Source organism: Heloderma suspectum, chromosome 5, assembly GCF_057233095.1.
Source record: "Heloderma suspectum isolate Gila_16-S chromosome 5, 16-S_ref, whole genome shotgun sequence".
NCBI lineage: Eukaryota > Metazoa > Chordata > Lepidosauria > Squamata > Helodermatidae > Heloderma > Heloderma suspectum.
Window position 1 is genome coordinate 31,938,072 of NC_139462.1, and position 26,361 is coordinate 31,964,432.

Consider the following 26,361-nt stretch of genomic DNA (forward strand, 5'->3'; position numbering starts at 1 on the left):
TCAACATATTTGTGTTCAGTTTTCATATAATTTTCTTCATTTCAAGATAACTGGTATCTGAAAGATTATTGTGCTGGAATGTCGCTGCTGGCGGTGCTATTGTTAACCCAAGATTGGACCCAAGAGCACATCCTGAGACACTATTACCAGTAGGCCTGCAAACAGAAGGATGGGAGCACCAAGGAATGTTCCTGTTGAGGCTGTACGACAGTGCCATTAACAGCCTTTCCAAACACTTAATTTAGAGAGTTAATCTATCATTCAATTGTGAGTAGGGATGTCACAGATACTAAAAAAACAAAACCTTAAATTTGGGTGTCTAGTAGGTCTGATGTCATTCTACACTTATGGTTTAACCTAGTGATCTTCACTGCTATTTTTCAAGCAGGAGCCACTTTGGCTCCAGGTACCACCACTGAGGGCCACTTGGGGGCCTCTCCTGGGCTATGGGTGACCTCCCTTCGCCCCAGCGCCCTGGTCAAGCAGTGCTACTGTGCACCAGATTCAGCTGGAGGCTTTGTAGGCCTCACCTCCCTATCCCCTTCCACATTGTCCAAGCAAGGCCTCATCACTCAGTCACCAGGCAGGCTCTCTTAGTCTTTAGGTTAGGATGGATCACTGAGAGAATGCTCTGCTCTGCATAGCACTTCAAAATGTCCCAGTGCAGGCGCATGTTGCTCTCCCTCTTGCCTGCGCATTCAGTTTCCCCTCCGCGGTGAGGACTGCAGCTAGCCTATCATACTGCTCTTTGCCTTCTCGGCTCTTCCCCACCACAGCTAATTGGCTGATTGCTCCTGCATTCTCCTTTCACACACATGCCCCGCTACCGTACAGCTGAGGAGCGGCAGATCTCCTAACTCCCCACCCATGAAGCCTCCTCTGGTAGCCTCATTTTCTTCTGCTGGACTGCAATGTATCTTCTTAGGCTGCAATCCTACACCCACTTACTTTGGAGTAAGCTCCATTGAACTTAGGGGCACTTACCTTTGAGTAAGCGTTTATAGGAGTGTGCAATTAGTATGCTATGTCTTTCAGTGACAATCCTGCCACCTTTATTCCTCAGTGTTTTTCTCTAAGACAATAAGACTATCTGATCAGTAGTTACATACAAATGCCTTCACATACATTTCCCCAATAGGACATTTTCCCATATTTAAAATTTTTCTTTTAAAAACTGTGGTAAAGTATGTACTTTGTATGTAGAAGACTTCGGATTCAATCCATGGCATTTCCAGTTGAAATTATCCTAAGTAGCAACACGGAGGAGGATCTCTTCTGAGACTTAGAAAGCTACTACCATTTAGAGTAGACAGTACTGGGCTAGATGGACCAAGAATCTGACTCCGTATAATGCAAATATATGCTCATACATGTTTAAGCACCCGCCACCCTTCATACCGTTCTTTTTTTTTTGGTCTGATTCCAACACAGTCAGTAAATACTTTCGATAAAGTGAAAGCGAAGTGCTTTTGTTTGTTACCTTTATCATTTATAGCAGAGGAATATATTTAATCAAGTGAAGTAACAGTATAAGACAGTAATAAAAAACAAGAACTCCACCTTCTACAAGACAAACAATGCTACTTTTTATGTGCCAAGTACCAGTGATTGTTAAATAAATCACCTCCACTGTGAAATATTAAACTTGTACTTTTATTGTCCTATTAATTTGCTGTATCTGCAACTTCACAAGTGAGTGCTTTATTCATTCCAGAGTGTATTATTTCTGACAATCATAGTAATTGTATTCTTTATTAAATGGATTAAACATATTCAGATACCAAGAGATATTTACCTTCTTGTCAGACATCCAGAATATAAAGGCACTCCAAGACATGGTCATCTATTAACAAAATATGGAAAAGAGTAGCCAACTTTTATTGCTTGTATGGGGGGGGGACGTTTGCTGCAGAAGTGTCTTTGTTTAAGCCATAATTTACAATGCTAAATAGGAAAGCTGCTGGCCATTTCAGTTTATAGATACTAAATGGCTCACAAAATGCCCTGTATCTACAAGATGAATATGATTATGGAGGGTGGGAGACAGTGTAAATTGGGGCTATAGAATTCTAGAACATTCTGGGGGGCATGCCCAATGATTTTGATGGCCTAAATGAACCATGAAACAGCAAAAATTTGGTGATCACCTCCATGCTACTATATGTCTTTTCCCAACATTTTGTCAGGTCAGATCTCTCTCTGATTAGATGATACATTAAATGCATGTATGTGTTTAATATATTTCTGTTTTTAAAATTAAAATTAGAATAAAACAAAACAAAACAAAACAAAACAAGAAGGAGCAGGGAGCAATGGCAACTTCCCTCCTGGGGGAAACAACAGTTTCTGGGGAGTGATTTTCATCAGGACCGCACCATGAGTGGGTATGATTAATGACTACTAATCATAGCCCCAATCCAGATTGGGAGCCCCATGGTTTCTATTTAGATAACAAAAAATAAGATACATTAAATGCATGTGTACCATATAATTGGCAAAATGGGGATACAAGAGGCCTGGCACAGTGCTCAGATGCATACCTGTGTTTGCATGCTAAAGGGGAGCAAGGAAGTAACCAGGCTTGCTTCTGCCCTATTATGACCCCTTTGTGCAGGAGCACTGCACCAACATATGAAAGGATCAAGCCCCTGAAATCTTCAGATATTGTTAACGATAGAAATTAAATCTCTGGATGGTAGTAGCTATCAAATCTCTCAAGCCTGAAAAGACAGTAATGCATAATTGGCGATCAACAAGACATACACTGCTCGAAACAAAAGCGGGAGGGAGGGAGGGAGGAACTGCTAGCATTTATAGAAAGAATGATTCTGTTAGCGTACAGTATCAGTTTTATTTCTGCACAAGGCATTGTCTCAATGTCTGCTTTTTTAAATCATTTTTTAAAAAATGATTGCCTTGGTAAATTGTATCCCTGGGATTGTACTTTATTGTTAGGCAGTATGATCCTCATACAAATGTAAAGTATTAAGAATTATTTACATTTTTTAAAACATGTTTTTCATAGCTGAATTCCAAGCAAAGAATTCCAAGCAGAGGAGTAATGACAGAGATAAATGCAGACTAGTCATGTGTGATTTTGACATTATAACCAGTTAACGGTATTCACACCTTATATGTTTTCTCATATAGTGCCATTTCAAACTACTCAATCCTCATGTTCTCAGCTGACAATATAACAGTAGATGGTATAAAAGTTGCAAATGCCAGCAATAGCTTTAAATGTCACCATAACTTTTAACAGGTACATTTAGAAAACCCATTCCTGCTCTCAGCTGTACACTTCATTGGATGACAAAACAAGCTTTTTAAAAGCTATATTTTTTCTCTTTGGGAAATTTCAAAAGTTGTCATACTAAAGTCACTTTGCTACAAGGTAAGTGAAAAATGCTATGGTTATTTATACTTCCGTGCCTTTATGGACCATGAAAAGAGGAGCCAAATCCCCTGGAAAATCCTCATAATCAGTTGGCATTCATTGTCACAATGAAAGCACCAATAGGTCTGCTGGCGTACCTATTCCACCACACAAACTATTTCAAAAAAAATCCTTGAAAAACAGCTTTGTCATAGAACAGAAAGGATTTAAAGATGAATTATGACTGAGATTATTTTTTATGGTATGTACCCAACAGTATCCAATCGCCAACCAAACGGCCTCCATTGAAACAGGTTCCCCCTCCTGCACCCCAGCCACCATGCTCCCCTCCAAATCTGCTCCAGAAGATTGGGGGCTCCCTCAGGATATATTTGGATTTATGAAGGAGGTTGCAGGGGGAAGTAGAGGAATGCTAGGTTCCATTGTACAAGTGGAGGTCCCTACTTTTAGAGTGAAACTCAAGGTGGTAAAGGGTGTGTCTCCAGGTAGTCTTCCGTCCAGGGACTGACAACACCCAAACCAGATTAGCTCCAACAAGATTGTGGTATCATGTGCCTTTATACCATATCTTGGGACTCCAAACAGTTCTTCTATATGCCCAGCAGGATCTTGATTTTTGTTTTTTGGAACAGCAGATCCTTTTGACATATTGCAAGCTACTTTTAAATATTATATTTTATTGTTTTTAACAAATAACAGGATAAGGTGTTACAGACAAGCTGATGACATATATTCCATTACAAAGGGACTCACACGCATTAGGACAAATCAGCAAATTAAGTCAACCAATATTGTGTTTCCACAATATACCATGTGTGGCTGGAGGACTTGTGCCACTCTCTCTTTTGTTCACAGAGTTGATACAACAAGCCCCTTCTATTTCAAAACCTGTTTGCATGTTGGAGGGATGGTGGAGAGAGAACAGCTGTTTGAGAAACACCTGAATCTCTATTGGGATATGCAGAACTAGTTGTGCAATTCTTTGGATCCAGTCCTTAAACTGCTAGTTTTATCAGTTATTTGGTATGATCATGGGCATTGCTAGGTACCCAAAACCTCTGAGGCCAGGCCCAAAGACAAATTGTTGCATATAATTTGCATATGCTAATTTGCATGTATATTTGCAAGTGCAGAAATACTACAATGCATTTTTCATAAAGGCAAGCCAACTAATTCAAATCACCTCAAATTCTTCAATTTGCTTCCCACCCCAGATCACCCCAAAACAGTTCCACTTCAAATCAGTTTAATTCCCTTCAATTACTCCGATATCACTTCTAAAGAAATTCATCTTGATTTATTTCCCAAGTTAATATCCTGCCCAGTAACCCCATAGCTTTCCCCCCTCCCCGCTCCCCAGCCTGGCTGACTCCACTGCTGCTCCTGCCAGGTGGGAGCAGCATCTTTGGTGGCCTCTCCTCCCCACCACCCTGTTCCTCCCAACTCAGCTGCTGTTGCCAGGCACAATGCCTACCTAGGCACAGGCAGCCTCTCCCGCAACTCACCCCAGCCCAGACTGAAGCGGCAGAGGCACCACCATGGAGCACAGGTGAAAGCCTTTCACCTCACCTCTCTGCCCAGTCCCCTCCCCGCCACTCCTCCAAGTCTGCCTCTCTCTCATTTTCCGCAAATTCAGTTTCTGCGGCACTGGACAGAAGCTTGATCTCCTGAGTCCACAGCACCAAAACACAGAGCTCTCTGTCTGGTTAGCTCCACCCCATCTCACAGCTGATTGGCTGCTGTTCCCAGCTTCCCTCTCTTCTCCCCCACAGCCACCTCATAGCTGACTGGTGGATAGCCCTTCTTCCTCAGGGCTGTGTGCTCCCCACCTCCAGCCATGCCCAGCAGCTCATCTGAAGTGAGAATGAGTTCAGGGATGCCTGGATTAGCTGCCCCCTAAGTTTCAGGGCCAAGATCATAAGATACGGGACCAGGGGCTACTCTGGCAAGAGCCTAGAAACATCCATGGGTATAACTGAACAAAATTAAGTTTTTAAATGACAGATTAAAAATTGCCTCCCAAATTAATTGGTGGAGTTCAGAAACAAGCAGATTCTTGAAACAAATATATCTTTCTCTAATATCAAGAACCACAGTAACTGAAGTAGAAAGTCTTCAGCTGAAATCAATATCCATATCTCTCTTAAACAATCTTCCAAAACACTAATAAGCTTTGAGCTGCTTTATTTTTAAGAGATTTTTATGCCAGAGTGTTATAATGGGGAACATTCCACATACCCAATTTGGATGACAAAGAAAACATTTAAGATGATCTTTCCATCTAACAATTAATGGTAACTTTTCTTCATTAAATTGTAAATTCTCACATTTGTGAAAATTGCCCTCTTCTTTAAGGTACATAAAATGCCTTTACTGAGGTTTTACAAGAATCAACCTCTACTTAAATGTACTAAATTTAGTAGAAGAAGAAGAAGAAGAAGAAGAAGAAGAAGAAGAAGAAGAAGAAGAAGAAGAAGAGTGGATTGACTTTTTAAAAATCTAAAGTATTTCATCTGATTCTAGGTTATTTATTGCCAAAACATTAATTACAATTGTTTTTACAATGTCTTATAATTGCTCTTTTATTTTCACCAACTCTAAAACTCCAAGGACAAGCAGGTACACAGCAGCAGCAACAACAACCATTTTCTATAATAATATTATTCGAAATAAGCTGGTTACTTTCTGTGAGGTAATACTGTGTGTCCTGCTCAGGACGACTTTGCCTGTCCTCCAGGTACACCCAAAGGGCAACATAGGCAATAATGACCCATCTGTTCACTACTGGCAACTAGCAAACTTCTAATGAAGACAGATGTGGGTCACCCTGTACAAACATGCTGCAGGGTGCTAATGAATCCTCCTAATGGTCACTATCTGCCACTTTTGACTGATTGATGAACAAAAGGGTTAAGCTTGAAAAGCTAAGATGAGTACTAGAGACAATCATCAGTCTTACTACAACATCTCTTTCACTCTGACACACTTGTTCTTTCTTGTCATCTTTCTCAATGTGTGTGTGTGTGTGTGTGTGTATATACGTATATATATACACACACACACTTTTTATATATAAAAAAACAGATTGTGAAGTATACAAAATGCCCCTACTAAATCTTGCAAGAAATTGTCTCCTGAATGGAAGGCATGTGCCATTCTCATACAATGAACATTTAGTTGTAGTGTATATTTACAAACTATCGCTATATCACAGGGTTTCCAAAATATCAAATACCAATACCAAAAAAATTCAGGGCTTCAGTCAGGATAGAGGAGCACCCATGCAAGTCACAAGAAGAGCAGAACATACATGAGGCTACCAAAGTAGCGTCCCCAGCAGACCATACTCATACAAAATAGACCCACCTCAATACAATCACAATAATTCTCCATACATCCCTATCCCCGTTTAGCTAATAGCTATTCTTGCCTAGTAGCCTACCTTTTTTTATTCTTGCCTAGTAGCACAGATTTTTATTAACTTCTGCAGGAAGCAGCACAGAACAGCATACACCTCTGCCTTTTAGAACTAGGTCCATACCTTACAGATATCATCTGCCTCTCCTGTGTCATATCCCACAGCAAACCCAAAACCAAAGTAATATATTATAAACTGTATTCTAAGTGCATTTGATAAATTAAGTTTCAATTAACATTAAAATGAGGAAAGATCTGTTTTATGTTCACTTTCTCTGGGTGCACCTCCATTTCCTCATTCAGCAAACATGAAAAAAATATAGACAGGCAGTAGGGGAAGTAGCAAGAGCAAATGTAATCATCTTATTGTCATCTTGCCATGGAATTTTAAACCATGGAATTCACACATTACTGTATTATCTCCAGAGATGCCCAAATTAATCTATACTATTATGTTCAAATATACCACAATTATACCATCTGTCCTATTCAATTTTGGGCCGAACTGCCCTGAAGCAGTCTGAGTGAGGGCCAATGGAAAAGGGGTAGAGAAGAGTAGTAAACTTTGTAAAAGCCTATAGGAATACACCTTACATGCACATAACTGGGAAGAAGCATGCCAATAGTTTTTGTACATTCTATACTTGTCGTTACAATTTATGGCTAGGGAAAGCAAAAATGTATTATCTTTGAAATTTCAAGTAATTTTTAAAATCAATTCCTGTAAGAACTGATACAGTTTAGTCAGGAGTTTCAAGGGAACAATGGCTTTTTCATTAATTTATGAAGGCAGTGTTTTAAAACAAAACAACATGAAATAAAATTATATCTTCTCAAGTGAAATATATACATTTGAAATACAGGCACCTGAAACCTCATGGTGATCCAAATAGTTGTAGTAAATTAGAAATGTCAGAAAGAAAAGGAAAGTAGGAACTGAAGTACAGCATGGTTATTGTTCCTTAAGAAGGATACTCGCTATTAAGTAAGTTAATTTTAGGGAAAACATCTGTTTGCTGGTTGAGAATTCAAGTGACAGTGCAAACAGTACAGAAGTGAAGCAGTTGTCAGGGAAACAAACAGAATGAGAACCATCCCCACCCAAAGGATGAGGCTGGTGGTCATGTATGATGTATAAATCATACTTTATTCATAAGCATGTATACATGGGTAATTCGCCAAGCAACTACAAACTGGGGGAAGAGGTTACATGGTTTATAAAGAAAACAATATACATACATAGAAAATGCTAAGCAAAGGTCTTAGCCTATCAAATGTTAGCATAGGCTACGTATATCCAATCACATAGGGTTTAAGCTGATCACGCACGCATCAGGCATTTATCACATGTACAGGATGCTTCTTTGTATGAGAACTATGAATATACCCCTAAGCAGAGATTGAACTCAAATACTTGCAACTTCTTGCAAGGCAGTTCCTTATCTCATGAAGCAACAGGGCTCTGAAAGAACCATTGTCTTCATGAGATAGGAGTTAGAGTCAGAGTCTTTACCTGTGCTTAGGAATGTTTATTCCACCATCTTACCCAGTTGTTTGTGTCTTATTTTTCACAGTAACTCCCCTACGACATGCTTAATACATTTCCATCTTGGGGACTTTGGTTCAGGCCTGCAGAAAAGGCCTTTTCTCCCACAAATCCCCCCTTTGGCACTAATGTTCAGTGCCACTTAATTAATTTCTATTTTTCCCAATCTATCAGCTTCTTCTTCCTCCAGAATACTTTTGCCATCTCCTTCATTTTGTTCATGTGTCTTTTGCTAACTATAGTTATTAAGTTAACATATTCATGCACAGGTGCTACTGTTTTCTTACACACTTGACGGCCAAGGCACAAAAATAGTTTAAAGATCAGTGTTATGACAATTATAAAAATTACAGCCATTGTTATTCCCATTAACAATTTTGAAAAGAGTTGCTTTACCTTTTTTCTATGTTTGGCAGTAGATCATCTAACCAATCAAACCACCCTGTTGTTTCATCTAAGGAAACCTGGTGTATAACTTGTATAGCTGACTTCATTTTGGTCAGCTCTGTTTCTATTTGCCCCATTTGATCAACATAAAAACAACATGACTGATTTATTAAAGCACACACTCCTCCTTGCTGGGCTAGTATCATATCTAAAGCTATTCTATTTTGCAACACCACTCCACTCAGGGATGACACTTCTTCTTGTAACTTCTGTATGGCATCTATGGTTCCATTTATGCCCCTTTCCATTTCTACTGACACATTTACTATGGCTTTTTCTAATTCTGCCACTCCTAGCCACAAAATGAACGACTGGGCAAAGGATTGGAATCCGGTTGGTCGGTTTACTAATGGGTTTTCTAGGTCACGTTTCCCTCGGACCTTATGGGCGAAGCTTCCCAGGTTGGTAATGCTTTCTGAAGTCAAGTGTTTATGTACATTGAACATACACATAAACAAGAGTACACCTTCCCCACCAATGCAGAGGAAGGGCTTTATATACCTGATTTCCACACTGAAAATACAACCCCTTTGAGTTTATGGTAAGAGTTAGAGCGTTTCCTCTGGCCCAAAAACTTCCTTGCCATGTTTCATGTCCAAAATAGCGACCCTTACATCTTACAGCAAAGCTGGTAGTGGTCCATCCCTTTATTGCTTCTTTCCATCATTTTGTTTTATACCCACATAGAACGGAGGTGTGCACTTGTTGAATAATGGACCAGTCAACCAGGTCCCCCATCATAGGACATGTTGTTTTGGCATTAAAATGGGGGGTTTGTACTGCTCCATTTTCATAAAGGACATATAAGGAACAATTGTAAACTGCTGATGACTCATCTTTCCAATCTGGGTGGGTAAAATGCAGTAAGTCTCGGCTAACATTTGACAAAGAATATGGTCCCAGGCCGGGAAAACCTAAGGGCATAGTGTAGGCACAAGTCTCTCCACTCATAATTCACATTTTCCCATTCACCTGTTTCTGAGCTGAACTTTAACATGTGCACATTGTTCATATGGTATCCAACCCACATTTTCCCAGTCCCATTCCTGTGTTAAAAGCATATGGGGAAAACTGCTGGGGATGGCTCAATTTGTACAAGAGGAATACCTTCAGACATTATGTGATCATACCATACCTCTTTCCAACCAACGCTAAACTCCCTTCCATTTTCTTCTCTATATACCATTTTCATGTCCCCTGTATGATACTGACTGACTGTCCAGCCAGTGTGTTTTCCTTCTACCCACCTTTGAAGAGGTGCTGGTATGGCCAGGAGGGGATACTTACATCTCTAGATGTGCCATCTTTTCACATATCCAACAGTCTTTCAGCCTTGTTATATTTAATATAGCTTGCAGAAACTGCTTTAGGTCAGATTATTTGTCTGCTCTTAAAGTAGGTCTCAGGCAAAGGTCATTCCCATCACCTCCTATCTGATTGTTTTAACTGGAGATATTTGCACTCAACCACTGAGCTACAGTTCCGCCTTTCACTAAGTAATAAATTTCTTTAGCTATATGAGCATGTCTAGTTTGCAGTGAATTATAATGAGCTCCTCACAACACAACCCCCTTCTGCACTTAATTTCCTTCTGACCTCACTGTTTACAATTCTACCCCTTCCTCCCACCACATGAACTGTATATAAACCTGAAACTCTCCATAACACCCCATGAATCCAATGAAGTGGACTGTAGTCTACAAAAGCTTTAGCCAAAATAAATTTGTTAGTTTTTATAGTGATACAAGTCTCTGTTTTCATTGTAATAGACTAACATGGCTCTGTGAATGGATTTCCCTCTGGAAATCCATTCATAGCATCAGAAAATTAAATCTCATTCATAAGAATGCCTCAAATACACATTCCCAAACTTCACCATTCTTTCACGATGAAGTGCTGCTTAAATCAGTGCATAACCAATTGCCAAAATCAAATTTCAACAGTTAGAAAACCAATTCATTATCGGTTCAATACTCAAATTATACATAATAATTAGACACAAATTAGACACATTTCATCAGAGAGTGAATTTATGGATTTATTGATCTTATAGCCTGGCCTATCCCAAGTACTTGGGGAGGGAAACAGTATAGGGATTGAGAAAATACTGTAAGAATATTCTAAATGCCAATTAAGTACCAATTATGCAGTGAATCCAACATCAGTCTTCACAACCAGAAGTTGCAGATTAACACTTCAAGAAGGAATATATACAGTAAGTCAGCTGTAGTCATAAATTGAAAGTATACTCAAAAGTTGTAGTCTATAATAAAAGCTATGAAGACTGAAAAGGAAGTTACCATTCTTCGAAGTGACTTACAGTTCTTAAGAAACTTCATTCCTAACTACTTTTTCTGTGCTCTTGATCCCTTAACGAATGAGACATGATAGTAAGTTCCATTACTCAGTTTTCTGAAGCTCCTTATCAAGAAATTCCCTTGCCCAGTTTATTAGGACTTGGTCAAAACATATAAAGCATCCACTGTATTTCCAACACAAATCTCCATATGATCCTCCCACTCAGGAAGAAGAGGGAAGTTTCTTATCTTCATCTTGTCTCCATCTAAGAATGACATGCAAGGTACCTTTGTCTGCAAGGCAATCTCTGGAGAACATTACATTTATATACGCTCAGTACTTGGGTGGTGGTGACCAAAGGGCCACTTGTGGGTTTTTATATAATCATATTATACCTGCACTATACCAAGTGCATTGGCTCCCCATCAGTTTCCTGGCCCAATTCAAAGTTCTGGTGTTGACCTATAAATTCCTTCATGACTTCAGGTACTTGAAGGACCACCTGTCTCATACATTAATGTACCTACTGATACATTAAAACCTGTCTCAGGTGAGGCAAGTAGTTAACAGAGACAGTACCTTCTTGGTGGTGGCACCCAAGTTGTGAAACATGCTTTCCAGAGAGGGGCTACCTTACTGACCTTTCCACACCAAAGACCTTTTTTCTTCCCCAAGCTTTTTAGATACAGTTTTAATCCTGCTGACAATTTTATGTTGCTTTTATTAAGCCAACTGATGTTATGCTTCTTTTATTATTATGTGGCTTTTAGTTTATAATGTTTTGTCTTTTTAATTGTTCTTTTTCTAACCATCCTGGACATATGACTGAAGGGTAATATAAAAATATTTATAATAAATAAATAAAAATATTCTTTTGTCTCTTATTAACAGCCATCATCTTTCAAATCTCAGTAAAGTTTAATTAGGAAGTTAAGATGACTCAGCAGCAACAATTGTGGAATGTTTTCAGATTTTACAAGAATTTGAAAGCAATCTTCTTTAAAGGACTATCTTACAACACAATCCTATCATTGCATTACGCCCACTATACAGGATAGGGTCACTCATAAAACCCATTACACTGCCTGAACACAAGGCTAAATGAGAAGCAATCAATTCCACCACTGCAGTGATTTATTTACCAATTACCGAGCCAATAGGGGAAGTGCCAGGGGAAGGAGTTTCACCAGTGCAGTACAGATGCTTCAACCCAAGTGAACCTTGTTAATCTTAATCCATACCTGTTAATAGGTAAACTTTCACAATCTGCACTACTTGTGTTTTGCAAACAGTCTTCAAAGGTAATTCCATGTAGGAAAGGAAAGGAAAGGAAAGGAAAGGAAAGGAAAGGAAAGGAAAGGAAAGGAAAGGTTCCTCCTGTGCAAGCACCAGGTCATTACTGACCCCTAGAGGGACGCCCCTTGCGCTGGCGTTTTCATGGCAGACTGTAGCGGGGTGGTTTGCCATGGCCTTCCCCAGTCATGACTACCTTTCCCCCAGAAAGCTGGGTACTCATTTTACCGACCTCGGAAGGATGGAAGGCTGAGTCGACCTGAGCCAGCTACCTGAAAACCAGCTTCTGCTGGGATCGAACTCAGGTCATGGGGAGAGTTTCGGTTGCAATACTGCCGCATACCACTCTGCGCCACACAAGGCTCTAATTCCATGTAGAATGCATTACAATAGTCTAATACCTTGGTCACCGAAGCATGAATGACAATGGCTAGGTTTTTTATCTTTCAGCAGCAGACACAGGCAGCATCTATGCCAGAGATGGGCAACTTGTGGCCCTACAAATGTTTTGGCCTACAATTCCCATCATCTCTCACCATCAGCTATGATGGCTAGGGCTAATGGGAGTTGTAGGCCAAAACACCTGGAGGGCCACAGGTTGTCCACCCCTGATCTATGCCCTTGTGCCAGCAAGACTCTGCCAGTACAAGGGGGGAAACCGGCAAAGTTGCAGTGTGTTGCAGGAGGATAGAAGATAGCCAGTATCTTCTGCTTGCCCCTGATGACAGAATTACATGCCTGTAAAAAATATTACATAAATTATACCCAGTGAAGTCAATGGCGAGTCAAAACTATTGCACCTCCTAAACCCTTCTCCACCCCCAAACACAACAGATAGGAATCCCATTGACACTGCAGCCAAATCACAGCACACCACCAGAATATATAAACCCCAGCCAAGGGACATAGATCTCATATATCAAGTCACATGACATGAGGCTACATGATTCTCCCCCTATGTCTACAGAACTAGGAGAACTGGAGACTTGGTGATGGGGCACTTCGTGAAAAAAAGCAAACACCTAAAAGCAAGGTGGGGTCATAAAGAAAAGAGAAGATTAACAAATGCTTGTCTTCTCAGAACCCTTACAGATACTCTTCCTTCAGAACTCAAACACAAATACCTAATATAAACTTCAATTCTGCTCCAACAACTGGAGCCACAAGAACAAGGAACGGCATATAGATAAACAAGGGAAGAGGGGTCAAAAGAAAGGGGAAGCCCAACCTCAAAATTATGTCACCTGTCTTCCTCCATCCCTCTATGCTAAGCTCCCCCAAAAAAGAGGTGTCTGTGCAGAGCACACACGCACTCAAATCAGGTAGAAGATACCCAGTAACTGGTTAAACAACCCTCCTTTACCAACAGATTAGAACACTGTCTCTTACACAGAGGACGTGAGTAAAGTATGCCATTGGCATTAAGGAAGGTCCAGTTGCCAGCTGACTTCCAAATAATGATAAACTCTCACAATGGGAAGAACAGCCCTTTGATGGACCCCAAGTACTCCACTCCACCTACTGCTTCTGCTGAACAAACAAACATTCACAATACAATTTTCTTTGCAGGGTATGAGCCAGGGCACATTGAGATGAATGGAGAAGTATTGTCTTGATGACCACACTGTCTCCCCCAACCAAACAACAGGAGGAGTGCCAACGCTAGGGTGAAGCTGCCAGGGTGAGGCACGCAGAATGAGAGAGAACACCTAGAATACTCACCTCTTTCATTACCTCAGCAACTCCTATTCTTTAGATCTCTGTGATGCAGCTGCTACCCATCGACACCCCATGTTTCTCTTCCCTCTCCACAAGATCTCATGCAGCTATTCCACATGCACAAAGAAAGGATGTCACATACACACACACACACACTACCTGTGCCATGGAAACCACAAGCAAAGCCTACAGCAGCAGCAGAGACCATTCTACCAGGGAGACTGTGAACTATAACTTCTGCATGCAGTTGTACATGTAGTCTTTTTCCTAACCACCAGACTAGGGACAGGCTGACTGGAATCAAACAAGAGTAATTCCTTCCCTGTGTAACCTTTTCTATCTCCACGTCAAAGCAATTAGTTAAAGGCTGTTCCTGGCTGTGTTTGTGTGCCAGGAATATGAACCCATATCTGAGAGTGAGCCCTGGAGCTTGTGATTACAGGTGTCCTTTACTGTCCTCCTCAGCACTAGGCCACAGGAAGCCTCTGAGAAGGGAGGCACTGGGGAATCTTCCTGACAGCATTGTCTGTGGGAGGAGATAACAGTGGTAGACAGTGTTATCACCACTGTTGCACATGGATTAGTGCCTTCCACAAAAGGGAAATTGAAGTATCATTGATGGGGGCATCATCAGCATGCCTCTTTAAGATTGGTGGGTGGAAGTGGAGTATCCACAAACACTGCAGGAGTGGTCCTAAGTGTCACTACGTTAGTACTTATTTCCTTGACTATTCTTATGTTTTCTGCATTGGTGCTGGTAGTGCACAGGATCTTGACTATGGTGGCATTAGAACTTGTGTGCGTGTGTTTATATAGATATAGATATGTTTGTATAACACACATACACACACCCCGAATCAGTAAAAATATTGTGAGCTATAAACGCATTAGAATAATCAAAATCGATTTACACATTTAAGAGATGCTGGAAGCCACAATATACTGTTAATTCCTCCCCACATTCAAACAGTGAGAAACTTAATGCTGCAAAACAGTGTGAAATTGTCAAACATTTCACAATAACAAATCACCAAAGCACTCTTAACTACTCTATGGTACTATTGGTCTACATCAGCCTTCCCCAACCTGGTGACCTCCAGATGTTTACAATCCCCATCATCCCTGATCACTGACTATGCTGGCTGGGGCTGAGGGGAGTTGCAGTCTGAAACATCTGGAGGGCCTATGTTGGGCGAGGCTGATTCATACTATTCAGGAGTTCAGGCAAAGGGAAGAACTGAGCCCTCTGAGCAAGAACAGCAAAATCTGGTACTATCCCTCTCATCTACAGTTCTTGCTGTTTACCTTCTAGGAAAACTTAGTGTATAGCAAGTCAAACTATGGGCTGGAAGACATGTGATAAATGGCTGGTATACAGGAGCTTTACAGTTATGAAACATACCTAGTGCTGATGGAATATTAAAAGGTCGAAACCCTTGAACATTGCCTGGGCTTGATATTGGGCTGGATGAGGGTGAACAAGCAAAGGTTAGACCTAAATAAGATGGAGGTACTGTTGGTCAGTAGAAAGCCTGAGTCAGGGATCGGGTTTCAGCCTATTCTAGAAGTGGATGCATTCCCTCTGAATGTTCATCTTCATATCCTCGGTGCGCTCCTTGACACTACACTGTTCTTCGATCTTTAGGTGGTGGCAATAGCAAGGATTGAGTATGCACAATTATGCTTAGGGCTTCAGCTGGACCCTTCCTGAGTCTAACTTGGCAACAGTTATCCATGACTTGGTTACATTGTGTTTAGACTATTACAATGCATTCTATGTGGGGCTTCCCTTGAAGAGTGTCCAGAAGCTACAATTGATGCACAATGTGGCTGCTAGGCTGGTGACTAGTGCACTGTATCAAGACCGTATTACACCTGTCTTGAAAGACCTGCACTGGTTTCCAGTTGCTTCCTGGGCTTAATTCAAAGTGTCATTTTTAACTTTTAAAGTCCTAGCTTAGGATCTGGCTATCTAAGGGACCGCCTATCTCGTTATGAACCTGTCCAAGTATTCAGATCTGCAGGAGAGGCCCTTTTGAGGGCATCATTACTCACAGGGGTCCATTTGTCAGGCAACTGTGAAAAGGCTTTCTCCTGTGTCGTTCCCAAACCACTGATGCATTCCCCCAAAGACTACGATTGGCCCCCACTCGCTTAGCTTTTAGAAAGAGTGTGAAGATAATCTTTTTAATCTATCCTTTTAAATTATGTAGTAATGTTAATGTTCTAATTTTTTACTGTTTTTAATATTCTTATTTTTATTGTTTTAAGGATGGCTATTTAGCAAATAAGGCTATATATAAATGATAATAAATCAATAAATACCTTCACAGGAAGACCAAGCTGAATGATTAAGGATTTTGCACTGGACAAACTAAGATGGGTGCTATTCAAGTTCAAAAGGACTCACCAGACCTAAGTCGTCCATTTAAAGTTGTATTTGACAAGGAAGGATGAAAAATGTTGTGCATTTCTATCCGATCTATCTGGAAGAAACATGATGTATGATTTCTCCAATTTCATTCATTATTCAAAAGACAGATAAGGTGGTGCATTGCAATAATGCAGCAATCATACAACATAATTTGCAAACGTAAGTCATAATTTGCAAAGAGCTCTAAATCTTTGCAAAGTTGTCCTCACAAGAGTCCTGTACAGCAGAGCAGGAGCAACTGATTTCCTTCACCACCAATTTGGATAAAACTTTTTTAAGCCCGAACTCCAGTACTTTTTCTATATGTACAGTCCTTCAAATCCCAAGGTTTCAGTCCCATCATAAATAATTCTCAAGTACAACAAAGCTCTGTTTTGAATTGGCATTACCTTCTTTTCTTCCTGTAATACTATTTCTTCATGATACCGTGGAACATAGAGGTCACATTTTCTCTGGTCTTCCCTCCTGATGTTGACATTTTCATAATGCACTGCATTTTCCCTTTAGAAAGTTTGAAAAGATTTATGAGTCATCTCTTTTAAATGCATCTGAATATGCACGGTGAAAGCTTCACTACCACCCCAACCCCCATGGGTGGTATTAGAAACAGCTGTTCTTTGCAATAACAATAAGGAGCTATTTTGCTCACTAATAGAATAGCTTAAACTTATATTGTGGTGCTATACTACGAATTCAACGAATTTATTTTTCATAGCAAGGCTTTCTTGCCACAGGTAAACTGTAATAAAAATACAGTGGAGGCAGAAGAGATCCAGGAAGCTGGGTAACCATTACACATGCAAAGTAATGCCTCAAGTGAATCCAGAAACATAAACATTTGCAATATCCGAGCAATGGTTACTCTGTGAGATATGATAATATTTCTCAATGTTCAAAAGCTTCTTAGTATTTTCAGCTGCCATGCCCAGAGGTCTTGTTACTTCACATAACCACAGAATTTGGTGGCAAAACATCTCAAAAAATGTATAATCTCTAATTGTCCAATGCAGGATTCCATTCCCCTGGCTTTCCTTTTTATAGCATGCTAGAAAAGGATAAAATTAAAACAGATGCTCAGTTAGTTGAATAAGGTAAATCCATGTGCAGCTAAGGAAAATTGATTTAATTATAACTACTCAGATTTACCATTACAAATTCACTCATAATTCTTTCTAGCATGAATGCTAAAAAATCTCTAGTACTATGATATATATCTTTAGCTACATCTGCCATAACTTGTAGCATGGCTTCTAGCCTGATCTTCAAAGTGGTGATACCATGGGGTTGGGATTTAAAGTGCAAAACGGACACTCAGGAAGAGAGTGCTGAATCCAACTCCACCCACCATTCCACCCCCACCCCCCACTGCCAACCATTCCCATAGGCCCTAGGTTTCACTGGAGCCAGAAACTAGTCCAGCTAAGAGAAAAGCAGCTCAGAGAGGGGCTTCAAGGGGGAACTGTAGGCTGGGGCAGGTTCTGCACTTTCCCCTTTTACATTTTACCCTACCCCTGCTTTACATGTGAGTAGCTAGAGCAGGTGTAAGCAACTTGATTATGGGCACCAGGTGTGAGCATCAGATGTGGACAACTCCCATTATTCCTTTAACATTAACCATGCTGGCTGTGGCTAATGAGAATTGTAGTCCAAAATATCTGGGGAGCACCAGATTGCATTTCAGGACACAGATCTGATGCCCTCATGTGTAGTTTGGCACTCTGTAATTAAAGAAGAAGCAGAAACTCACCTTCATGTTATCTGTATGTTGTTTTAACTGGAAAATAGAGAGGTGTGGCTGTGCATACTGAGTGACTAGTTGTGTTAGAAGGGCCAAATTTGTAAAAAGAAAGATGTCAGAGGATAAGGCTGTGCTTCACTGAAAATCACATGCATTTTCCTGATATTACATGATGACACTCCACATGAGCAGCTCACAGACCCAGAATAAAAATCAGGGCCCGTGAGCTTAAGGCTTGCTGCGGCTCATTTCTGCGATGACAAACCATAGCTTATCATGATGTCCAAGCTGGCCTAGAGACTAAATTGTGGGGCAGACAACCATTTTAATACAAAGCAGTGACTGAATTACATACTGTATTACATCATAATCTGCAGGTCCAGGGCCCTCGTGTGGCTTAAATTCATGTCGCTTTTCTGTCAAATTGCCAAAATGTACTCCTTTATACTTCATGGTAGAATAAGTTTCATTCTGAAAGAAAAAAGATAAGCAGTATATAGTTTGTGATCCATACTTTATAATAGCTAAGCAAGGATTCACAAGTCTCCCTGGGCCAAATTCAATATACTACACCACACTGGCTTTGATCAAAATATTGCATAATTCAGATTTACAGAAAGATATCTGCTTATTCCTATATCAGGTAATTTGAACCTCGTTCACATACATATATACACCAAGTGACATTTCATGAATTCAGATTTTACGAATGTATGTATTTTTCTTCTCAGCTTAAGGAGCTGATTTGTATATAGAAACCAATCATGACTGACACCAGAGTTGTAACGACAAATGCACCAATAATAAACATAACATAAGATGAATAAGAGAAGACAGATAACTAGGGATGGACGGATCATTCTATTTCCAGTCCATATCAATGCTGCATGTGTTCATTCTTTAGATCATTTGAATGCAGTTGTTGGTATGTCATATTTACGTGTAACTTATTTGCTGCCTACATACACAGACAAGACTGGACAACAAATGGGGAACAAGCATCACAAAAACCTCTCTTTACAGTACATTCATATGCATGTTGACTATGAAGTCAGTCCCACTATGTTTAATGAGGCATACTGTCCAAGCATGTTTAGGATTGCAGCCTAACAGCACAAGCTTAGGCATGTCTATTCAGAAGTAAGCCCCATAAGTTCAATTGTACTTACTCATAGGTAAGTGTGAATAGGATGGCAGCCCAAACATCTTAATGCTATACATGGACTCTAATATAAAATCACACTTTATTGAGATCCATTGAAGATTTATATGAACAGTTAATTATGAGTTCTAAAATGAATCAAGAATACAATCTAAATAGAGAAGGGTTCTCAACTCTGGAAAACAACTTAGTTTAACGCTTAAAAAAAAGCTGAAATCTATAATCCTTGCAATGAATGGGATGAAATGGGGGATGATAAGCCAAGCCTATTTATTGTCATGATTTAAGAGGGAAAACACACATCATTATGCAATGTAGTATAAGAACTTATTTTGCAGGATAAGCAGATGATTCTCTCTATATATTGTAAGAAAAGTGTATATGAAGCAATGTGCAATATCCTTATGCCAAAATTATAAAGTCCTAAGGGCCACGAAATTGAATATTTCACAGTAATGGGATCAGAGCACCATCCAGTGGTTTCTACAAGGAATTATTTATCAAAAAATATTTTTAAAGATAATCACAACTGCAAATATAGCCATTTAGCAATTACTTTTTAATGTACTAGAAATCCTAGAGGTAGACTCCCCTCCACTTCTATATATAAGAAGATAGTACATGTAGTTCTGTATTTCAAAACCTTGAGTGTTGTTACCATGGCAGCATTCCATCACTTTTGCCTTATTCTATACAGGTTTGAGGAAAAGAAAAGACTCAGCCTTGACTTCACAGAGCAGTAACAGTGCAACCCTATACATATCTACAAAAAATAAGTCCCACTGAATTCAGTGGGACTTAACTCTCAATAAATGGTTATCTAATTGCAGCCTTAAACAACACAAATAGACTTCAAGCTCTTAGTATATCCACTATATATTTAAAATAGTATAGTTTTATTCATATAATTTTTGTCCCTTGTGGCAGTGCAATATCTAGAAAATTAATTGTCTTCATTACATGAGGGTAATTAGAACTTGCTTATAGTATATCAGATACAATTCCAGAAGAGAGCCTTTCTTTACCATGTGAAGTCCTTAGACCTTTGGAAGTTTTCCATGAAATGCTTTTCCCACTCACATATCTATCCCTCATAGCCAGCTCCAACCTCAGCCCACCACTCTCTCACATTTTACCTCTTAGGCTAGAAATATACATGCAACAGAATGACATGGTAGAGTGCACTGTACTACTAAAGAATGCAAATTGGGGCTGATATTGCTGAATGCTTTTCCAGGTAAATAGCTCTGTAAACAAAACAAACAAACAGAGACCCACCTCGTATCAGAGAGAGGGTTGTAGCCCAACGCACTTCCTTTGGTGTTAGTGTAGCATTACACTATATAAGAATATATTATTCTGCTACATTAGTTTTCTACTTGCAATGTGCTTTTTAACTATAAATATAGAACGTACAAGCCAAACATTCAGTCAATATAACGAAATCTCAATTTCAAATCCACTACTGAATCAAAGAGAACAATGGCTTGTTTTTAAAAAAGGAAAGCATTTAAAAAATGCTCAATAGATTCCAATAGCCAACGCAAGACACAGACGGAAGGATTTCTTTTCAAAGCTTTAATCCTTTTACAACTTAATGACTCTTTCAGATGCTAATCACCAGCGACTAAAGCAAGGAACAGCAGAGTGGCCTAAGCTTCAAGTAGGCAGTTGATCCCCGTTTGAAAGAGAGTCACTTGAAGACCCAGTACTTATGGGCTAGGGAGAGATCCTCCCTCTTTCCCTTGGGTCCATGGGAGGCGGCCGTTGCTTGAGCACCAAACGGGCGCTACGTCTCCTTTCCGCGCCCTCCATCGCTCGTTGCTCTCTGCGTCTGCGTCGAGCATCTAAGAAGCTCCCCTCCCGCACTCCCTCACTACTAGGGTCACTATCTATCCCAGGAACGCTGGCAGGAGGAATCTCTGCCAGGTGCTGAGCCTGTGAGGGATGAGCTGGCTCCTCTCCCACAGATTGTTGTTCCTCCTCAGAATCAGAACTGCTCTGGGGCTTTCAGGGCTCAGTATCCACCCTGACAGGCAAGGCACTTTGCAGATAAAATTGATGGGATTAGAAGTGTTATTCCGTGCGCTGTGGATACAATTAGTGAGCAAGAGGCGGTCTGTAGCAAACCGGTTTTCTGGGATCAGTTCCAGCTTCTTCCTTCTGATGAAGTCGACAAGGTCCTTCCACCTGTAAGGAAGACCACCTGCTTACTTGATCCTTGCCCATCTTGGCTCATTATGAGCTGCAGAAAGAGGCTGGGTAAGGGGATCAGGGCGGTGGTGAATGCCTCCCTTGCAGAGGGAGTGATGCCATCAGCTCTCAAGGAGGCAATGATAAGACCGCTTTTAAAAAAGCCCTCCTTGGATCCCCAAGTTTTGAACAACTTTTGCCCAGTTTCAAATCTGCCATTTTGGGGCAAGGTGATTGGGTGGGCAGTGGCGATGCAATTGAAGACACACTTGGAAGAAGCCGATTATCTAGATCCATTTCAATCGGGTTTCAGGCCTGGGCATGGGACAGAAACGGCCTTGGTCGCCTTGGTGGATGATATGAGGAGGGCTCTGGATAGGGGAGAATGCTCCTTCCTTGTTCTCCTCGACCTCTCAGGTGGATCGCCTGGAGGGGTTGGGCAATGGAGAAACCACATTACAGTGGTTCCGGTCCCTCCTCTCCAGCAGGTACCAGAGGACAGCACTGGGAGAGGAGGTTTCGGACTTGTGGCCGCTCCCTTGTGGAGTGTCACAGGGTTCCATCCTCTCCTTGATGCTATTTAACATCTATGTGAAGCCGCTGGGGGCTATCATCAGGAGGTTTGGGGTGCGGTGTCATCAATATGCAGATGACACACAGCTCTACCTCTCGTTTAAATCTTCATCAAGGTTGGCCATAGAATCCCTGTCCAAATGTCTGGAGACAGTGAGTGGCTGGATGGGGAGGAATAAGCTGAAGCTGAACCCTGACAAGACCAAGGTACTTTTGGTGGGAGACAAGAGGAGGTTGGGGGATGTTGACCTGGTGTTGACCTGGTGTTGAATGGGGTATGGCTACCCTTGAAAGACCAGGTCCGCAGCCTGGGGGTCATTTTAGACTCCCAGCTGTCCATGGAGGCTCAGGTGTCAGCTGTGAGCCGGACACTGCTGTACCAACTCCATCTGATACGGCGGCTGCGCCCCTACCTTCCTGACCATCTGCTCCCATCGGTAGTACATGCCCTGGTCTCCTCTCGTTTAGACTACTGTAATGCACTCTACGTGAGGTTACCCTTGAAGACAATTTGGAAGCTTCAGCTGGTACAGAGCATGGCAGCTCGCCTAATTAAAGGTAGCTGCCAGTGTGATCACATCACTCCAGTGCTGAAGGAGTTGCACTGGTTACCAGTCGTTTTCTGGGCCAAATTCAAGGTGTTGGTTTTGACCTTTAAAACCCTATAGGGTTCCGGCCCAGCCTATCTTAAGGAGTGCCTCCACCAACACCAGACAGGCCACTTAACAAGATCAGCCTCAGATGGCCTTCTCTCTGTCCCATCAGCCAGGACAGCTAGGCTGGTAAGGACAAGGGAGAGGGCCTTCTCTGTGGTGGCCCCCACTCTGTGGAACTGCCCCCTAGGGAACTCCACCATGCCCCCTCTTTAATGAGCTTCTGCCATGCATTAAAAACATGGGTGTTCAGGCAGGCATTTGGGGTGGGTTAGGGTATTTTTAGAAATATGATGTTTTAATGTAGAATTTTATTGTTTTAAAACAGTTTGTATTGCTATACATCACCCAGACTGGCCGGGTGACCAGCCAGATGAGCGATTAAGAAATTTAATTAATTAACTAATAAATAAAATGGCATCCCTCTATAGCTTCTCCCTTCGTCACTTCCCTCACTACGGACTCATCTAGCTGCAAGCTATTGGTTGACCAGCCTCAGTTTTCCTCTCCGAAGCTCAGTTCTAAGGCCCAGTTCTCACTGAGGTGGTAAACCTGTGTCTGAGCTATACCACTTCAGACTACAGATAGGGTTCATGTGAGAGTACTTCAAACAAAAAACCTCCATCCAAATTGAAAACTCAGCATCAGGCAGAAGGTTTCTAGCCCAAGATCCTAGTTTTCTATGTGCAGAGTTTGTTTGTTACAGAGCAATATTCAATAATGTGAGCTGCAGTCTGAATGGGACAGCCCAGCCAAAGGTTAACCACCTCAATGGAAACAAAGTCTACTTTTAGTCAGTTATAGTCATTTGCACACTAGTAGTCCTTCATACAACTGCCACGTTAATATGGATAAGACAGGGCAATGGACTTTTAGCAATATGTCCAAGGGACTTCAAAATTATGAGTGAGTGAAATGATATTTAAACTTACCTTATTTAACAAATGTAACTCGATAGTGAATTAAAATACCTTCTATGTATACTGAAAATGCAGCATATTATATGAGCCATAGCAAAATCAAATATCATTTGACGGTTCATTTGCAGAAATATTTAACACACTCTTTTCAAAGCCAAATCTATACTAATAAAGAAATAAGTTAACAATTCGTACATAGATGGTCCTTAACTAAAAGTAAATGTATTGCTGCAGGAAGACAAAGAAGAAGCATACAATACTGAGCTGGGTCCCAACTAGGCAGATATATTTCACCTTATTTCCCTCATCTGGAGTGAAGGGAGGCCTACTGCAGAATATTGCTCAACCCTTCCTGAACACTCCAAAATCCCACTTTATTTTTGTGATGCTCATATCATTCACTCAAAACCAAAAATGTCAAGGGGCTTTGAGTGTTTGACACGTACACTTGAAACCCCCTTTAGCCACCACTTTAGCCACCGCTACTGCCTCCACTTTCCCAAGAAAAATAACCCTTGCCTTGGGAAATGGGAAGAAGGCAACAGCCAGCTCCCATCTACAGACTCCACAGGCCATCCTTGTTGGCAAGTGACACTCAGAGCTACATTTCCTGCCAGGGACCACGCAAGGAAAACCATTTTTCCCCAGTGAGGAAGGTATAGGTGGAGACTAGCAGGAAGAGTAGTGAGCAACAGACGTCCAGTTCAAAGCAGGCCTGCTCAAAGGGAGGGACTATGCTCACCTCAGGTTGGAGCCATTCTATTTGTGCAGAGGGGCTCACACTTTCAAACCCACCCACCCCCGAATTACTGGCCCATCTCTAGACATATACACATTTGGAAAAGTCCCTTGAGCAACCAATTTCAGGAAGCCTCAATTACAGAAAAAGTATTCTGCACTAGTTTTATTGGACATATTCAACTTCTAAACACATCTGCTGTTCTCTCAGTGCATATTAAGTCCCTTAGCAAAAGATAGATCTGAATCTAGTGGTAAATTTCTGAGTTCCTGACTCCCAATTGTTTAACTCTAGCAGTAACAAAATAACTCTCCCTCATCACACGCTCTAAGTTACACTGTTGAAATGAAGAAAACGTGGGGTAAACAGGAGCGGATTTTTATTGGAAGGACTGTGCTCCATTCAGTTCTGATATTCAAAACAAATTCCTTGGGCCAGAATTCCTGGGCCCACATAATTCTAATGTCTTTTGCAGCAGGCTCCGGTTGGTGGATCCCCAGATTCTAGTAAAAAAAATAGCTCCCACAAGCCTTGCATTAAATAATATATTATCAAAGATCAGAAAAGTCTAGGGCTGTGCACCGCCTCGTTACAAAGTCCAAATAACGAGGCAAAGCGAGCTGTTTTGGAGCAAAAGCCTTGTGATACAAGGCGGCTCAGAGCAGTACCAAGGTACCCCAGGGCGAAGTGCGCGTCCCACGAAGCGCCTCCTCCACCTTGTATATTTGGAGCTCTACTGAATGCTTCAGCAGTCCAGACAGGCTGTCTCCAAAATGTATCATCTTCTCAACGCTCACACAGAGGGGCCTGAGGTGGAGGAGGAGGCAGGGGGAAGGCAAGCAGACGCAGGGAGGCAGGAAGGCAAGCGCAGGAAGAGGAGGGAGTGTGCTTTGGCAAATAGGAACCCTCAGCCAAAACCAACGCTAGCAGTCTCCAATCAGAGAGAGCGCTGGAGGAAGGGGGGATATACTTAAGTGAAAGGCTGCATTCAGTCATTGCGCTAGCTGTGTCTTTGGGAGAGGGCTGGTGTGGGTAGATGAGCGTTTGTGCGTGTGTGTGCGTGTGCGTTCCTAGGAGTTGTTCCTTCAGTTTATTCCATTTTGATCGCCATTAGGCTTTCATCAGAATTCAAAGTACAAGGAAACAGCTTGGCTGTACTGGGGGCGTTCCCTTCTCTCGCTCCTTGATCGTTCATCCCCATTGGGACAGTGTCTTTTGCAGCAACTCTTCCAGCCGCTTTCTCCTATATCTTTGTACCTCCAACTTGTTTGTTATTTGTATTTGATTAGATTCCATCTCTCCCTCCATATTTTTTCAAACTAACACAGTTTTTCCTTGCAAATTGCTGCGATGCTCCCACTCCCCCACCATTCCTGTGTTTGTTTATCTTGATTTTGGACTCTGGAAAAGGCTGAGTTTGTTGTGTAACATCAAGCCTTACTTCTGTTTTCTCCATTCTATTTTCTTGTCGTTTTTGTCAGTCAACTGTATCTGTTAGATTTTTACAAACCCACTCTTATTTAGAATTTCAAAAACAAACATTGACTTCTGGGCATTTTCCTCCCCCTCCCACCTTTTAAGTCATATTCAAGCATTCAGTTTTTTCTTTCTTTCTTTCTAAATCCTTAAAGACATATTATAGCAACCTATGTCTGTAGTGTTTGTCCCCCCAACCCTGTGCTGAAGTGAACCGTCTGTGTCTTCTCTGTGTTGATCCTTCCAAAACAGAAATTAAGGAAGTTTTTTAAAATTAGGATTTGATTTGGCTGTTATCTAATTGCTTGCGCTATTGCCCTGTATTTCTTGAAGTTATCCTGCCTTGTATAAAATAA

General features: G+C 41.2%; 1 protein-coding gene across 3 annotated transcripts in view; it reads right to left on the reverse strand.

The window, feature by feature from the left end:
• STPG2 (sperm tail PG-rich repeat containing 2) overlaps positions 1 to 26,361 on the reverse strand; it is a 337,064-nt gene that overhangs the window by 284,185 nt on the left and 26,518 nt on the right. For all 3 annotated transcript variants that reach the window (XR_014792012.1, XM_084855659.1, XM_084855660.1), the window contains exons 5-6: positions 18,645 to 18,760; positions 16,941 to 17,052 (exon numbers count right to left, since the gene is read on the reverse strand). Coding sequence is in view for 2 of the 3 variants with exons in the window: in XM_084855659.1 (XP_084711785.1) it covers positions 16,941 to 17,052; positions 18,645 to 18,760 (228 nt within the window). In the remaining variant the exon portion in view is untranslated. The remainder of the gene's footprint in view (positions 1 to 16,940; positions 17,053 to 18,644; positions 18,761 to 26,361) is intronic.